This window comes from Miniopterus schreibersii (assembly GCF_964146895.1).
Source record: "Miniopterus schreibersii genome assembly, chromosome: 16".
NCBI lineage: Eukaryota > Metazoa > Chordata > Mammalia > Chiroptera > Miniopteridae > Miniopterus > Miniopterus schreibersii.
The window spans coordinates 6496820-6514765 of record NC_138116.1 but is presented as its reverse complement, the minus strand read 5'-3'; the positions used below and the strand labels follow the sequence as shown (position 1 = coordinate 6514765).

The 17946-nt window shown below is 53.9% G+C and overlaps 1 protein-coding gene across 5 annotated transcripts in view; it reads left to right on the top strand.

The window, feature by feature from the left end:
- KCNJ16 (potassium inwardly rectifying channel subfamily J member 16) overlaps positions 1-8110 on the top strand; it is a 93290-nt gene extending 85180 nt beyond the window's left edge. For 3 of the 5 annotated variants that reach the window (XM_081115864.1, XM_081115863.1, XM_081115862.1), the window contains 2 exons: positions 4487-4607; positions 5147-8110. In XM_081115864.1, the coding sequence (XP_080971990.1) occupies positions 5242-6501 (1260 nt within the window). In that variant the 5' untranslated portion in view covers positions 4487-4607; positions 5147-5241 and the 3' untranslated portion in view covers positions 6502-8110. The remainder of the gene's footprint in view (positions 1-4486; positions 4608-5146) is intronic. The other 2 variants (XM_081115866.1, XM_081115865.1) reach the window with 2 other exon arrangements.
- Positions 8111-17946: the final 9836 nt, after the last annotated feature.

Genomic DNA, 17946 nt, shown 5'->3' with positions numbered 1-17946 from the left:
GGGGTTGGGGGGAGGGCTGGAAGAGTGGAACAGCAGCCCGGGTGGCTCAGTGGCAGGAAACAGCGAAGCCATCCCTGAACTTAAACAAAAATAGCTGCTGGGAACCGCGTGTTTTCTGCCTTGTCAAGCAAGCGGAAAGCTCTTTGAGAGGCCTCAACAGATGCTCTGACATTGCACAGCGGGGGAAACTGAGTCCTTGCGGGACTCCCATTTGAGCAGTAATTACTGAGTCACCCCTACGAGCTCGGCCCAGTGAGGGATGGCTTCCCGTCGCTTGTCTCTTTCAGCCTCCCAGTGGCCCAGCGATGGGGGTTACCCCGCATCACAGCTGAGCACCCCGGGGCTCAGACACGGTGATGCACACAAGCTGCTCAGGGCGCCCAGGACCGAATGGAACCTCCCAACTTATGGGTTCTGTGCAAAACCAGGACCAAAGAAGTCATTTTATCTCAGACTCTTCCTTATTAAGGTAATTTGATTTTTAAGCCAGCATAATTTTAGTATTAGAATTCACGTGACTTTGGACCTATCTCGACATCCGGAAAATAAAGAAACATCCTCCCAGCCTCCGAATTTCTTCTACTGTATGAAACAGCATCATTTTGGGTGAGGCGGGATTTGCAATTGGGAGGTAGATATTACTCCAGGAAAAGCTGGGCTTCTAGAAAGGTCTTCAGGTGGAGTTACCGGCAACTTGGGATTTTTGCTTTCAGTTTAGCTGTTTGCTCATAGAATATTACATATATCACTCCTTTTCTATCCTAAACTGGCACGAAACTTCCCGAAATTAGTTGAGAAGGAGAAATGACAAGGTTATATCAGGAGGGAGGTAAAATCCACAGGCACTGAGAAGCTGGGCCAGGGTTGGGGAGCTGGGAGGACTGGAACACAGGCCTTAGGTCAACCCAGGGCCTGCTCCGGGGGTGACAGCAGCTGAGGACACAGGAGGCTGCCACGGACTCGTCAATAAGGAGAGACTGCGACTCGGGCGCCAGGGAGCATCTGGAGAGGTCTGGACGGCAGGCCCTGGGTGAAGCAGGTGTTCGTTCAGTGGCTGGAGGATGGGCTCCACCTAAGAGTGTCTGGGTGTCTCTGGAGGATTCCAGGCAAGATAAGGCTCAGGCATGACTCCAAGGCAACAACTCGTAGGACGAGTTCAGAGCAAAATAGCCTGACTTGTTTGGGTTCTGTTGTCACCCAGTGAGGCCCCTCTCCTGGCAACCAGAGCCCACCCCCTGGTGCCCTCTGACCAGGCCTTCTCTCGCGACCCTCCTGCCCCCTCCCCACGCACCAGAAAGCCCCACCCGAGCCTGTCCTCAAGGACCACAGCCTGTCCTGGGAATTTAGGCCACCTTTTAAGCTCTACCCCACCAGCTCTCGAGTTCCCACGAAAATGTATCTTCCCTCCGAGTTGCCAGGACAGTAACCTGATTACCAGTGATGGCTGCGCGTAAGCCGCTGGTTCATCCGAAAGGCCGCGGGCATTCATAACACAAATTTTATTGAAGACGCTCTAGGCCATTATTTGTGGTTACTGTTACTATATTTATCTTGAGTAGATCTAGAGACAAGATCCAATTCTATCATCAAAGCTGCACAGGATTTTATAGTCTTAAGCATTGCGTTGTGCCCTCAAAATGCTAACAGAAAGCCTAAGCTAGAAGAACCGCCTACGCCGGTAGTCTGCTGGGCAAAGACTGAATTTGAGAAACTACGGCACAGTGGCGGAGACACTGCTTCGAACCAGTGAGTCCCACTGAGGAGAACTGTCCGGAGATGGCAGAGGAACAGACGGGATGGCATTGGTTTTGTTGAAAATGTTCCCTGTCGTGTGCACAGCCCATGTGAAATGTGCTCAATCAGAAAAGGTTTCTCCTCGAATTCGCACAGGGATCTAGGAGACTGGGGACATGGAGCAGATCTCACTGGTCAAAGGAGATTAGGGAGCAGGTTTTGTGTTTTTTTTTAATGTCTGAACTTAATACAAGGAGAAGTTCTGAGAAAAGTCGCTGGCGGGGTTGGGCCGGCTGTCCCCTCTAAGTTGCTCTGCCCCAGGGGTCTCGGCGGGAGGGAGAGGACCGAGTCACCTTCCAGCACTGTCCTGACCGGCTTTGCAAATGGTAACGAGCTTCCATGGCAGTCCCAAGAGACCTCCCATCCCCACCGCCTGGGTCTCGGGTCTCTTACTCCCTCGCAGTGGGAAAAAGCTCCACTCCGCGTCACGGCCACGAGATCTCAGCCTTTTCTCCGCCTTCGTCATGATCACCTGGAGAGACAGTGGGAACCTGGTGCAGGAGGGGGACCTTACCTGATTCAGCATTTGCTATTGAACTTTATACTCCACAATTTTGTGATGACAGTGACCAGATTTCCACCCTCAATTTAAAAAAAAAAAAGAATTTTGCAACCAATAAAACGGCCACCGTGTGTTTCTGAAGAGCCAGGAGGGAAACATGCGAAGGGACATACAGAAGTGGGAGCCTCGCAAATGCTCTTTCGTGGCGGACTCGATGGGGACGAGAGGTGGTGAAAGCCACAGGGAATTTGGAGCGCCGGGTTCTGATCCTGAGAAACATGTTAAACAGGGACTGCCCAGCCAGTCAACAAGCCTTCTCCTCTCTCCTTTGATGGCAAACAACCGGAAAAGTGCTCTAGTGAACACAGTCTGTGAAACAAGAGATTAATCAATATTTATTTTGTCTAGTCATTTGGGCAAAAGGGCCTCCATCAAGTGTTTTGCTCATTGGGTAGCCTGAGAAATGGTTCAGACTAGAGAAAATGTTTGGTTATAATCTATCATTTAGCTTAAAACAGTTGCCTTTTAGAAAATGTACCCTTTACATGGCTGGAGAATCTAAGAAAAGATGAATACAGTGTATGCGCCAGCCAGGACCTCAAAGCTTTTCCCCAGAAAGTTCAATCGAAGGACCCGAGGCCCGGACCGCAGCCCGGGGCACGGTGGGTTTGGGGCCGAATTCTCTCAGCTGTGGCTTGTATCCCTGACATCGTTGCGTGACTCAGAAACACATTCTCCACAAACTCAAATCCGCTCACTTGTTGCTGGTCTTCATTGAAAATTTCGTTTGCCAATTAGCATGCTAATGAAGATGTTTTTAAAGCGGCGTATTTATAGGAGTTGTTGGCACCCATGGAATTGAAAATGATGCCAACCAAACGCCATTTGAAATAGAAGCCGTTTTCCTTTTGGCAGCAGGAACGAACGCTCAGAGTCGCACAGTAGCTCTTGATTTATGAGCCGTGCTTGCAGCCTGACTCCCACGGCCCGCGCGGGTCCCTTTAAGGAACCGGGTTGGAACCGTTTAATAGGAAAACAGCCCTATCTCCAGATCCGCCTTTGACTTTGGAATCACACGGGTCTTTGATTATCGCTGGCCCCGTTCTGGCGCCTCCAGTGACCAGGTGGGGGAGTGGAGACAGGGCACCTGCGCAGCTGCGTTTCCCTGAGGACGCGGCCCGAACCTGCCGGGAGCGATGCGCGTCGCGGGCAGGCTTGCCGAAACGCCTCCCATCCAGCGTTCCAGTAAGCGGCTCCTCGGCCCTGGGCCACAGCCTGAGATGATACAACCGCCTCCCGAAAACACGGCTGAAGGGGTGACAGAGAGGATAGCTACTGAAAGCGGGCCTGGGGGCGGGTGGGCAGAGGCCGGGGAGACACCCCTGCACGCCTTGCGGGGTATTTTTGGCCGAATGTCCATCCTCCATCCTCGCAGTGGCCCACCGAACAGAGTGTGTATTGTCAAGTGCGCCTGATCCCTGGAGAGCAGGAAAAATGATTCCCTGTGGCTGGAGGGAAATTAACTCTTTCCTCCCTTTGGCAGCTGGCTCCGAGGGGGCAGGGCCCCCCACTCGGGAATAGCAGTCACTCCGGGGGCACCTTGCAGAGCAGCAGAGTGGCAGGGCCCCCTAGACAGTCCCCTCCTTCTTGTGCTCCCTGCCCCCACCCAGCACAGGTGCACCGTGTGGAGAACACCCGAATAAAACCGGGCTGCCCTGACTTCTTAGTTTCCCATAGAGGCGACTAAAGACCATTTAACATCGAAGTTTTAAAACATGCTTCCAGACTTGAGCTGGGAAAAACCTCTGGCCTAGACTGTGAATGCTAAAAGCGATGAGAACTGCGTGTTCCGTCCTGATGGGTTTTTTGTTTTTTTTTAAAGACTGAATTTGGAGGGACGGCGATGATTTTGCCTCGGGATGGCTGCGGGAGCATCGGGGAGACGCTGAAGGGCGGGCGGGAGAGAGGGGTCCATCCGAAGTAGGCTCCCTTTAAGAGGGAAATAAGATTAGCGACTTTGGCAAAATTTCGGGCTTCTATTCAGAGGGAAAGAAAAGAGCTTCCAGTGCCCAAAAAAAAAAAAAGATGTTATGAGACAAAGACACAGCAATTTTATACCTTATTGAAAGCCTCACTGGGAGTGGTTTTAACTCCTCTGGGGTTAAGAAAGATTTTTTTTCCCCTCTCAAGACCAAAGGTAGAACTAGGGTGAAGGAGTTGAATCTGAAGTAGTGCTCCAGTCAGCTCTGTGCCGTCCCGGGAAGGACACAAGGACCAAGAGCCTCGGAGGAGAGGAAGCGACCAGCGGAAGGTGAGGGCCTGTCTTGTAGCCGCGTCTGTTACATTGTAGCCTGAAGGTGGAAACCGCATCTGTTAATTGTAGCCTGAAGGTGGAAACGAAACCCCCTTCTCGGGAGAACCACCTGATTTAAACAGAAAGCTTTTAAGACTGCTACATAAATATCTGAGGCAGAGTCTGCCGTTTTACCTTATAGATTATTTTGTTTTCTAAGTGGCCTTATGCCAGAGGAGGCTGCAAAATGAAGGCAAATTTTTTTTTTTTTCATGTCAGTTCAGAAAAGGCAGTGGGGCTTCCTTTGGGATAATCCTAGTGTTTACTCAAACCTTCTGCATTTGTAAAAATGTTATTTTCTCCAGTTTCTGTTTTGTTCCCACAATGGCTGAGTTGAAGCCCAGACTAAAACGTGTAACCAGTCCTGAGGGTCTCTGTCGTTCACACGAGGCCGTAGCTCTTTAGGATGGCATGAAATTGCTTCGCGTTTGGCGAATTGCGGAAAAGATGGAAATGAAAGCTAAAGTGAGTTCAGTTTTCTTTTTTTTTCTTTTCAGCTGTTAACCGGAAACCCAAACCAACCAAGAGCGACCCCACCTAGAACTATCTCTGTTTCAAGACTGCCCTGGACGCCCGCCCGGCGTCGGCGAGAATGAGCTATTACGGCAGCAGCTACCCGATCGTGAGCGTGGACCCCAAGTACCCGGGTTACCCCCCCGAGCATGTCCTCGCGGAGAAGAGGCGGGCCCGGCGGCGCCTCCTCCACAAGGACGGCAGCTGCAACGTGTACTTCAAGCACATTTTCGGAGAGTGGGGGAGCTACGTGGTGGACATCTTCACCACCCTCGTGGACACCAAGTGGCGCCACATGTTCGTGATATTCTCTTTGTCTTACATCCTCTCCTGGTTGACGTTCGGCTCAGTCTTTTGGCTGATCGCCTTCCACCACGGGGACCTGCTGAACAACCCAGACATCACGCCCTGCGTGGACAACGTCCACTCCTTCACGGGGGCGTTCCTGTTCTCCCTGGAGACCCAGACCACCATCGGCTACGGGTACCGCTGTGTCACCGAGGAGTGCTCGGTGGCCGTGCTCACCGTGATCCTGCAGTCCATCCTGAGCTGCATCATCAACACCTTCATCATCGGCGCCGCCCTGGCCAAGATGGCAACGGCTCGGAAGCGAGCCCAGACCATCCGCTTCAGCTACTTCGCCCTCATTGGCATGCGGGACGGGAAACTCTGCCTCATGTGGCGCATCGGCGACTTCCGGCCCAACCACGTGGTGGAGGGCACCGTCCGGGCCCAGCTTCTGCGCTACACGGAGGACAGCGAAGGGCGCATGACCATGGCGTTCAAGGACCTGAAGCTGGTCAACGACCAGATCATCCTGGTCACACCGGTCACTATCGTCCACGAGATCGACCACGAGAGCCCTCTGTACGCCCTGGACCGAAAAGCGGTGGCCAAGGACAACTTTGAGATTCTGGTGACATTCATCTATACCGGTGACTCCACGGGGACCTCCCACCAGTCCCGAAGTTCCTACGTCCCCCGGGAGATCCTCTGGGGGCACAGGTTCAACGACGTCTTGGAGGTGAAGAGAAAGTACTACAAGGTGAACTGCTTGCAGTTCGAGGGCACCGTGGAGGTCTACGCGCCCTTCTGCAGTGCCAAGCAGCTGGACTGGAAGGACCAGCAGCTCCACAGCGCGGACAAGGCCCCCCCGCTCCGAGGCTCCGGCCTGTCGGAAACCAAGGTCAGGCGGAGGTCATTCAGCGCCGTGGCCATCGTCAGCAGCTGCGAAAGCCCGGAGGAGACGGCCAGCTCGGCCCCAGATGAGTGTAAGGAGGCCCCTTACCAGAAGGCTCTCCTCACTCTCAACAGGATCTCCGTGGAGTCCCAAATGTAGTCGCGCCCCATCCTTTTACTCCCCGCCAGTCAGCGTAAGGCAAGTAGCTGCAAACAGGGCTTCCAGGGAGTGGGCGGCTGTGCGCGATGCTGCTGCTAAGAAGAGCAGGTTAAACGCCATGAAAGATAATCTAACAATTACATAGTATCCAATCATTTAGACTTTTTTGTTTCCCTCCCTTCAGCTAGCAAATTTTGTATTAGGGATGCTGCTGAGAGTCTAACTGATTAATATAAGTTTCGTCAGCTCCTTGTATGATTCCATGTACTCGTATTTTTGGTTGGAGGTGTAATTCAACACTGGGGAGGGAGGGGAGGACACCGGGATAAATAAAAATAGAACAGGCAGCCAGCATCAGTCATAGCTGATAGCCTAATGAGTGGCTTCCTATTGAAAACATCCTGCCACCTAATCAAGACACAGGCCAGGCATGCGTTTAGTAGGTCGTCTTGCTGAGGTACCCAACGGTGGCAGCAGCCGTCCCGTTCGAGTCCCTTCGCTTGCCCCTCAATGTGTCTTGGCATCAGCAGGAGGAGTTAGTGGCTGCAAGAAATAGACGGGGCCACCGATTCAGACGTTTCTCCGCGGCCTCCTGCCGGGGTAAAGATCCCCGAGTGCCGGGAGCTGTTTCCCTCTAACCCGGGAGGCAGAAGAGGAGTTGCCGTCCTTGCTCAGAGCACTGTTTCTCTCCGAAACGCCCTGGTTCGTTCCAGCCAGGAGGGGCAGAGACACGGCAGCCCTGACCCCCGCAGGCTTTCTGACAGGGGGGCTCTTTACGCCCCCCTCCCCCCTCCTCCAAGCAAGAGGCCAGGGCACTGGACCCCAGAGACAGGGCGAGGGAACGGACAGCCACAAAGGACACGCGCAGACTCTCTGGGGGAGACCTGAGCAGCGGCCTGCAGGACTGCAGCCTCCGCCGGCTGGTTCCCCGTGTCCGTGGGCGACGGCTCCTTCCCGGGGGGATGGGAGGCGAGGGGGACGGTGCCAGAAGCCGCCGTGTCTGCTGCCCGCCTTGGCCGCTGGACAAAACACAAATGACCGGAACTGTGGATTTTAGGAAATGTTTCTGTTGAATTTAGAACAGTCATTTAAACTGAAGATTCTGTGAAACATAATTAACGTGATGTGGTGCACAGTACTGAATGGAGACGCTGGGGCCATCCCATTGCTTACCTTTGGGCACAGGAGATACACCTGTGTGCTCTGTGTCCATGTTAAAAGATGTTAATCATGATTACTTTAAACACAAGCTCGATCACCTGCGACGAAGACGCGCTTTGCTTTATAAAGGGAAGACTTGTTGGCCACATCCAGGTTTCTCTGCCTGGTTGTTGTAAACATGGTTTCTGAGTTGATCAGGACATGCCACAGTTTTTTATCTGCTTATTTTATTTATATATACATACACACAGATAGTTTGGGCTCTTTCTGGGGAATCTCCCTCTCTCTGTGTCGCTTTTTCTGTTTAAATTAAACCTCTTACCCAGCATAGGATGTAAACTTGGCGCTCCCGTGTAATATTTATCTCTAGTTTTCTGTTTAGATTTATAACCTGCCTCGACACCCCGATGAGTTACTCAGTAATAAAGATCTCAACGCAGAAACTGTGAACTCTGGGTGGCGTGAACTTGGCCGCTGTGGTGACACTGTTGTTGCGTGGAATCAGAGAGGGGGCAGAAGTGTCAGCATCTCTCCGGGTTTGGACAGCCCGTCGAACAGCCGTCATGGCTCCACCGTGTGCTGTGGCTGGTGCAGGCCCCTGCCCAGTGAGGGAGGGAGCGCAGGGAAGGGGAAGGAAGGTCTGTTTTCGGGGACCCCCGGCTCATCGGGCCCCGGGAGGCGCCGTGCACAGACACGCTTAATCCCCTCAACGAGGCAGTGGGCAGGTAGTTTAAATTTCCAGGTCATCAAATGTCTCCTTCTTTGCTTCTTTCTAACAGTGTCCCAATGGGGACCACAGTGTGCCCAGGTTAAAAAATAAATTCAACGATGCTCTCCAGTCTCCCTGCAGCTGGGGGGCTGGGGGGCTGGGGGGCAGGGGGCTGATGCCTGCGGGGCCTGGGCCTGGCCCCTGAGTTGTCAGCAGACCTCGGAGGTGACCTTCAGAAAGCCTGGCTTAGCGGGCTTGTGCCCCCTGCCCCCCGAGTGCGCCCTTCTGAGCGGCACGTTTGGTAGCTGAAGCTCCTGTTGGCCTCTCGTGGGAATGAGAGTGAAGGCCACGCCTTCCGAGGGACACTGGGAAAGGTGGGGTGTCCCCTGATGCTGCGGATCTGCAGACTTCTCTGCACGAGGGAGAATAACTGTGCTTTCTAACCGACACGGGGGCCATGGTTCTAAAGGCAGTTACACAGGGGACCGGGGCTGGCGAGGTGCACATTCGGCCCAGCTTGCACATGGCATGGATGGACGCAGTCCCTGTGGGAACCACATTTTCTGGGAAGCTGAGGAAGTGCCACTGTTACTGTAAAACAAAAGAGTTACCGTTGGCTGGGAAATCCCTCGGAGACACTGATGGCCGAGTGACCTCGATAAAAGGACTGACCAGGCCGGCTGCCCTTTATCTCCCTCCTCCCTCCTCCCCTCCCCCCCAGTGACTTTCCTGTTTTACTGGGACTGTCACTGGGGCCAGGGACCTGAGATCCACGGAGTCTCAGGCTAAAAGGCAAAACTCTGCTGGGACTGTGTCTCCAACCCCCAGGGAGGCCGATTGCACCAACTTAACTCAATTGTAGAAATACAGGCTGTTTCCCCAAAAATGGACACACACTTTAACAGCTGAGAGCTCAATTGATGTTTCTCTCTCTTCAGATTTAACCCATTGGAATTAATAATTATTCAAAGTGTGTATTTATCTTTGGGGGACACCCTGTTTATACCAAGCAACCTAGAACCGTCCTTGAAATACTGGTATTTCATTACTTCTGAGTTGGGCAGGGTTTGTGCAAAGGAGATTCTCTGGGCTGCTCCTAGTTGAAAGATTGGGCATCAAATTCTACCCAGTTTAACACGTGCTCTTAGCTCCCCTCCCTGTGAGCAGAGTCTTCTGCTCTGAGCATTCTGAGAGGTGGAGGTGTGTGTAGAAGCCCCTGGGTGTGTGTGTTTTAATAAGTTTTACCTGTGGGCTTCTAGAAACCACCCCTGCACACCCTTGCTACTCAATAAATCACCAAGCCCTTCGGGTCCCCCCCAGGGAGTGCGCGTGTGGGTAACACAGACACACACAGGGAACAGCAGGGAGGCACTTGGCAAATTCTCTGCTGAGGTTCTCCTGGTTGTGAGGTCTTTGCAAACGAAACCTTAACCTAGAGACTCAGTGCAGATAAATCTGTGGCCAGAGCGCAAGCAAGGCCTCCGACGGGCCTTTGCCCGAAGAGACAAGATCACAGTGTTGCCGGGAAACCAGCCCTGGTCCGCATGGCTGTGCAGCCTTTCCTTCGGGGAGGGAGGCGTTGTGTCTGAGTGAATCCCCGTGTCACCTCGCCGCGCCCAGCCTCCTAAAGCAACTGCACGCAGTCCTCTGACGACCGTGTGGCTGGGTCATGAGATCTGGCTGGGGACAGGTGGCATCTTGCCCCATCACGTCACCCCGCGCTCCCTCCCTCCTGGGAATGTTGGGGACCTTTTGCGTACAGTTTGGAGACTTAATCCACACGGCTACATGTTTCCAAGTTAGACGGACTCTTAGGTGCTGAGTACCTAGCAGGGAAGAGATACAAATAAATAAACGATGGCCTTTTGCTGCCGGGTCTCCGATTTGTGCTGTTTTATAAATGCCGCAGAGTGAAAGAAGGCTGGCTGTCCAGTCCGCCATCCCAAGAAAAAGCAGCCGGACTGGGGCGGAAGGCCGCCTAGATGAGACGGTAACCCGAGCCGGGTAATCGCCGAAGCCGGGGCGCCCCTGGAAACTTGGGCGCCTCGCGGGGCCACAGGGAAGCGGGCTAATCATCCCAAGTTTTCCGCGAGCCCTGAGGATGAAAACCCACCCAACCAGCCCGATGAAGCCTCACTAAATCACACAGCCCAAGAATGCCTTTCCCCTGTGCGGCCGTTTACCACAGGGACCTATAAAACACCCCGAGTCGCTCTCTAAGTAACTGGAGCTCGAGACAGAAAAAGAGGCCCCGAGAGGTTCAGCCCCTGTGAAAACTGCTTTGCAGAAAGCGATCAGAAACTTCCAAATGCCCACATAAAATGCTCCGGGCCCGCCGGTTGACCCTGCCTGACAGCAGTTTGCCTGGGGGTTGGGGGAAGGCTAGGCCCCGGGGCCAGGGTAGGGGCAGAGCGAGCCCATCCCAGAACCAAAGATTTTCTTTTTTTTTTTCCCAGACATTAGCTCATTTAACTAGATTTCATTTTCCATTTGAGGACCCCTCCAACTTAGAGGAGTCAGGTGCCCCAAGAGATAGCCGTGGAGGGACAGCCTAGGAGCCCGGGGCCTCGACCCGCCACTGGGCGTCGTAATCCTGGTGCTACCTGAGGTGGGGATGTTTCGACTCTGCGGTCACTAATTGGAAAAACTGATTATTCCTTCTATGAAGTAAATACAAGCCTGTTCTTTTCTGAACACGCTTTCTGAACGTAACTGCTCATTTGTCGTCCTGTAGAGAGGCTGGAGTGTGGGCAAAGGGGAAGACGTGTGGGAACGGCCGGGAAGAGCAGTGAGCGGGCATAGTCTCATTCAAACGAAAGGGGTTGGGTTCAGAAGGAAAAGGCTCGCTTTTTTTCAGGGCCGGGCTGATGCGCCGTGGGGTGCATGGGTACACCCCTGGGTGCTGGTCACTGTCCTCGAGCCTCTCACCCGGGAGCAGGAGCATGTGGCCCTCTGGCAGAGCCAGCCTTAGGGAATCAGTAAACCCCAGGAGCGCAGGCTGAAGAAACCAGACTGCCCGGGGTTGGGTCCTGTTTCTAGGGTTCAGTGGGGTTCATCGAATCCCCGAACGTGGAACCCGTGGATATGGAGGGCAGGCTGCACACGTATGTGGAGATATATATTCATACACATACACGTCACTGCCGGCACCTAGGAGTTGCTCAGTAAACTGCTCCCTGGTTTCCTTCTATATATCATACTAATAGGAGCGTGTTTCAAAGGAAACTGGAAGCAGAAGTGTTATTAGCGATGCTTTACAGATTATCACAAAATTACTTTCTTTCCCTAAACACCCACGCTTTCATCCTGATGTTGGGGTCAGTTTTCTAAGTGTGTTTTCCTCCTGCCTCCAGGAGTAACTGGCTCTGGCCCCAGCAGCACTGCCACTAGTGAGCTGGGGGATTTGGGGAAGTTACTCAACCTCTCTGGTCCACTGTTTCCAAGCACTTAGGGCCTGGAAGTTCCTTTTAAATCACTTCACGATCCCTTGCAGTCACAAAATGTAACGATGCGCCCTCCCTCTACTGCTCGTTCCGATTCTTTTTCGTCGCTGTTGTTTCTCGTTGGCTTTCTATAATTTTTTTCTCATCAGCATATGTAGTTCACTATGACCTTTCCTAGTCTCATTTCTATAGTACACTCTGCATTTAACAGGGAAGTCCTAATTTCGCGTTGTTTTCCGCCTCTTTTAAAGTTCTCTAGTGCATCGCTAACTGCGACGTGCATTTTAGGCTTCCCGCCATAATGAATCGACAGTTCAGCGAGAGTAACACTGTTTGCCGAACCCGGTGTTCAGTTTTCCTTACTGTCCTTTGTTAGAGTTGGACCGATTTGAAACAGAATTAAAAACGACGCAAGTCCGATTTTTTAAAAAGGTGAAATACTGCGCTTGGCATTACACTGGCAGGCGGCAAGTGGGGGCGGGCAGGCCAGAGTAAAGTAGGGCGCTGGTGTTCTGAGGAGGGCGGCCGGCATCTACCACAGACTGACAAGGGCACCGAACGTGCTGTCCCACTTCATGAAACGCGAGAAGCCTCCCTCCGCGGACGTTTCGGGGGCGGTGTTCAGTCCCGGTGCTGCTGACCCTTTGTCATTACCAAGAGGTGTGCCTTCGGATCGGGGACTTGGGCCGTGAGTGACCCGGACAACTGTATCGGCCAGCCTGTGTTTTATTTCCACTTTGGGAAAAGTGGCTGCTTTTTTATATCCGCCCGGTGAGTGTGACTGGCCAGGATTGTGGTCCCTGGATTCCCAGACACCACTGGTCTCCCAGCCCCCCGAGAGCGAGAGAGAGGGTCGAATGCCAAACCATCCTAAGAAATAAATGGACAGCACGTTGAAGAAGTCCGGGCACACGTCTCCTAGCGTGTCTGTTGTGGGACGCGGGGAAATAGCGCTTCGCAAATGACAAGCCTGAGCCTTGACTGTGGGCCCCACACGTCCAGAACCGCGCCTCCGCTCTCCCGCTGCGGGTGGCCGGAGAGCAGCCGCGCAGTCACGGCCTGAGCAACGGCGGGCCCACCGGCCACTGTAAAGCGCCCTGTACCCCCTTCCAGCGAGGTGGCATCTTAGCCGAGCCATTACTCTTCCGCCTTAAAGCTTTGGGCGACAAATAAAACGAAGGACCCGATCACCTACTTGTCCTTTCTGGGACTGGGGAATTGGGTGAGAGCAAAAAGAATGAATGATTTCACAGGCAGAAGGGAGAGATTCAGAAAGAAAACAAAGCACGTTATCTGCTCCACCAAAGGCCAGGGCGGCAGGTTTGCCTTTAGAAAGGCGATGACGATAATAAAAACAACTATTAATAGCAACAATTATGTAAAAGCCTCCGGTGGCTGTAATTCTATCAGGAGGTCGAGTATTCTCGGTCCCCATTGTGCCACCTTGTGGTCGCAAGGGAACACGTTTTTTTTCCATGAAGTCAGTCCCTTACGTTTCAATCCCCACCCCGCCCCCTCTCCCCACGTCTAAGGGATGCTCTTTGGGGAGTAACTGGGGAATCGCGTCGCCAGCAGGGCCTCTGAATGAAGCACCGCGGGCACCGCTCAGGTCAGAAAACAGCTTCCACCGAGAAGCAGCAAATGCCGGCGGTCGAAGCGTGGGCTCCACGCGTTGGGTTTCCCTTTGCCGCCTGCGCGTGGAGCATGTGTTTAGAAGATGAAGCTGGAGTTCACCTGGGTGGCTGTTCTCTAAGCACAGATATAAACATGGTAGCCTGGGCCAGGTGCCCGGAGACCTCATAAATAACCCAGCAATCTAGCTACAGCAGCCAGAACTCGGGTGTCAGTTTAGGTGCCGGTTACTGTATCGGGGTGATCGCAGGGGCGCTTATACGTAGATACAGCGTGGCGAACACGACTGCAACCACGAGCAGAGACTGGCCTGGCAACTGGGCGCGGGGCGCACTCAGAGCGTGTGCGCGTCTCGGCCGGTTGTGATGTTTGTTTAAAGGACTTTTCTGTTTCCTAAATTCCACTTATGTCAGCATCCAGATGTGAGGAACAGAGAAAGACGGGACTGGCCACCTTCCCGCAGAGCTCTGTCTGCTTGGGACTGAATAATATCTTTGGTAACAAGTTCAGGAGCTTAACGCCACTGTTTCATATTATCAGGGAGACGGTTTTAACCCAGGAGGAGGGTATTAGGAAGAAACGGAGCTCCAAGGATTCTCCCATCAGGAGGGTGCGTGTGTGTGTATGTGCATGTGTGTACATACGTGTGCGTGGGGGGTGGGGGAGGGGAGGGATTGTTCTCACAGAGGCACTGCCCTGCTGGAGGCGGCTTTCCGTCTCATCTGCTTCTTGGTCTCCGTGTCTTTGTCCTTAGATCTGACAGTTTCTCTCTCTGTCTCTCTGTTTGTCTGATGCTCATTCTCCGTATACCCGCCTCCCTGTCTCCTCTGTGTCTCTCTCTGTTTCACTCTCTAATTTAACTTAGACGGAAATCTAGGCGGCCCCCCGGCCTGGATTTGAACCCAGCTCGGGGTGGGGGTCTCGTGGTGTCCCCACGGGCCAACCAGTCCAGCTCCTCCGCCGGCCGGTCTCCTTCTGTCTTAATCAGGGTTCCAAGCCCTCACCTCACAGGATCGTCCCAGTTAAATGACGCCGTGCGGGTGAAAGTGCTTAAGACAATACTCAGCGCAGAGCACGGGGCCAATATCTCTGTTGTCTGAAAAGGGTGTCCACTCTTAATAGTCCCCGTAAGATGCTCCCTATGAAGGGGAGACGCCGAGGAGAGGAGACCCTAGAGGCGGTAATAGCCCGAGGGAGATGCGGGGTCCAGGGAAGCTTTCATTTTCTTTCCCTGTATTTTCTTTTCTCTCTTTTGTTGTAAGTGGGAGGTAGTTCGGCATGTTTATGAACAGATGGGAATGATCCCATAGAGAGGAAAAAATAGACAATGTAGGAGAGAGGGGATAATTAAAGAAGTGGAGTCCTGGAATAGTTGAGAAGGGCTGGCGTCCGGTCCCCCGGGGAGGGCGGGGACGCAGCGGCCACCGATGCAGGAGGGGAGGGAGCCCCTGCAGGTAGAGCTCCACGTGGAGGCCGATGTCATGCCGGGCCCGGGGACGGGGGCTGCGGGCGGCCTGTTCTCTCTGCTTTTGTGTTCTCATTGTACTGAGGAGCGAGGATGGAGCTAGGAGGGGAGGTACCGGAGGTTCGCGTGGAGATAGGAAAGGCCGGAGCGCTCACCCCGGAGACCAGGGGTCGAGTGGGCTCGGGAGACGCAGCTGCATTGCCAGGAGGTCCCCGAGCCCCCTCTGAAGCCCGCGGTCACACGTTAAGTATCGGTTTCAAAAAACCCAGCTTTCCGGGTGAACATTTTTCCGTGTGCGAGTGGCACCTGCGCTCATGCAGGCACTAAAAGGTAATTCGTCGTATCTGCCCTTGAAACGTCGATCGCGAGGACCTAGAAGCAAAGGGCTTTGGGCTCAAGAACACCTTCCACGTAAGTGCACCAGAGAGGAGAAACCTTCTGGCCCTGTGACGTGCCGGCTCCCCCCTCTCTCGTTGCTGACATATCAGAACCCAGTGTTGCGGGTGAACGTGTGACACCTGGTGGGCCCTCTCCTGGCCCACGGGCCGCCTGGGTGCGACTCGGAGCTGCTCAGCTAGCGCCTGAGAGCGTGGTAGAGGGGCTGGGGGCTGAGCTCCGGGCGCTGGAGAACCAGGGGTTGGTTTTAAACCGAAGCGGTTCTGGAACAGTGGCACCCGGGTTCATGCCGGCCCTAAAATAGCAATCAGCTGAGAAACAAAAAAATTCAATCAAGCATTCGTTGGCCCTTATGAGAGTTTAAAGTATGTTTTCCCATTCGTGGGTTTGATCTCTCCCGCTACGTTTCTGTAAAATGTCAAACCAAACGGGCCTTTCCCGCTTCCGCCCGCCGGCCTCCGGCTGCCTCCCTCACCGAGTAGGTCCCCTGCCCCGGGCCGCGGAGCTGGATGAGCTCAGTGCCGCCCTGCTGGGGGCATCTCCTTTCTCATCCTTTTAGAGCAAAGTCTTTTATTTAAATGTACTTTTCATACTTTAAAAACCCCCCGTTACAGAGCACATAGGCGACCTTAAAATCTAATAGGGCCGTTTAGTCCGCCTGTCAGAACCTAAAAGCCAAACAGGTTATTTTTATTTCTTTTAAGCTTTCGTCTATTTATTCAACACGGTGCATCTTTAATTTAAAAACACATTGAAAACCGTTACTCTTTGTGATGGATACAAATAGCCGCGGGTCGTGTGTCACAGGGACGGTCACCTACGGAGCCTGGGTCTCTGCTCCGGGTCCTTCAGGCAGGTCCTTTCCCGTCGGAAATGCTCCACCTGCGCTGCTTCCCACGAACAGAGACGGGGGATACGCCTGGGAGATCCCACTTCGGGGGGGCCACCCCTGGGCTGGGCAGTCGCTCCACGCAAAGGACTGCGTTTTCTTGAAGACTTGGCTTTTCTGAACAAAAACCTCCCGCCGATGCCGTCTCTCAGCGTTTGCGTATTTTCTGCTGGGCTGCCGCCTTTTCCGCTTTAGTTCTGCCCTTTAGCTGCTGCATGTCGCTCCAGCACCACTGGGCTCTACGGGCAAAGACACGGCCACGGGGGAGTCCGTGGCCAAGGGCAAACGCGCGGCGTCTCCCATCAGCGCGACAGGCGATGGCCTTGCTCTCCGACGGGTGGAAAATGCCTAGAAAGGGAAACGAGATAAAAAGGGAAGGGGACTGATGGTCAGCCTGGGGGGACCTGCGTGGGGCGAGGGAGAGGCCGCCGCATCCTGCCTGCTTTTTATTGGCCCAGGTGAACCCCTCCCGAGAGCCCCGTTTGCAACCAGCTTGCTCACCCAGAGAAGCCTCGCTGGCAGGGCAGGGACAGAGAGGACTCGGGCGTCTGCTGGGGCCAGTTTTCTTTTTTTAAAAAACTTTTAAGCCAGTGCAGTGGCTTCTATCTGCTCGTAATTCTTTCTGAAGCCAAGGCCTGCTGGCTTTTCGAGCCATCCCCCTCCTGCCTAGCAAGTTAAGATTGGGACAAAGCAGTTACAGTTCTAGGACCTGCCAGCTTGACTCAAACCATCGCAAAGCGATCTCGCAAGGCCGTTTGTTCCCGCCCGCCCGCCCAGCAGTTGAGGTTATTTTTCCCTGACGTCGCGAACCTCCCGGGTCCTTTGGGAAGAAAGCTCGGGAGCAGGCCCATCTCTCCGTCCAGAGGACCTTTCCAGCCAGGAGGCTGCTGAGATCCCCTGCGGTGGGCGAGACGTGTCCTCCGGGCAGACGGTTTCTCGGACCAGAAGCACCGGTTACGGAGCGGCCATTGTCGTGGTCCCTTGCAAGGAAGAGATTCAGAGCGCGAGCGCGCTCGGTTACGTGTGGATTTGTGTTTTCACTGGCTCTTAACCCCTTTCCTTCCAGGAATTGTTAAGCTCCTTTGCGGTCGTAGATCAGTCCTCGGTGGTTCTCAGCAACGGGGACTGTTTGATGGTAAGGCCCCCGAGTCGGCTGGGTCACATAACGGACTCCCTGGAAATTACGTAAGAGAAATAAATACCCTGGTATGCGCACAGAAAGGAAATTATGAAATCCACTCTGAGCATGAACTCATAGGCGCTCTCGAGCTCTCCTGTGGGAAAAAGTTTGCACAGTCTGAGGGGGTCGTCAGTGGAGTTGGGGGTGAGGCCTCCCGCAGGCGCCGCCTCCCAGCCCTGCGTTGCGCCCACTCCTGAGTGGGCTGCAGGCCAGGCTGCCTTGCGACGGCGACCCGGCGAGGGTGCCGGAGACGGAGACAGAGCGGAACGTCGGTCAGTGCCTAGGGTTCTTTCTTTTCTATCTTTCATGTTGGTTTTATGGCATGGCCTTTAAAGTCAGTTTACAGAGGTTACTTTTTCTTTTGGAGAAATAATTTCAACCATGACTTTATTTTATTTTTTGCCAACTGGACCGTTCCTCCTGCAGGGTCCCGGTTGATCTTCTATCATCAAGGGCGCTGGGCGCTTTGGCTGCAGGTCGCTCTGACGGGCTGTGCTTCTCGGTAGAGCCCGTGGAGCTGGGAGCGCGTCGCTCCGGAGCAGCCTGGCCGGAGATGAGCCGAAGGCTGAG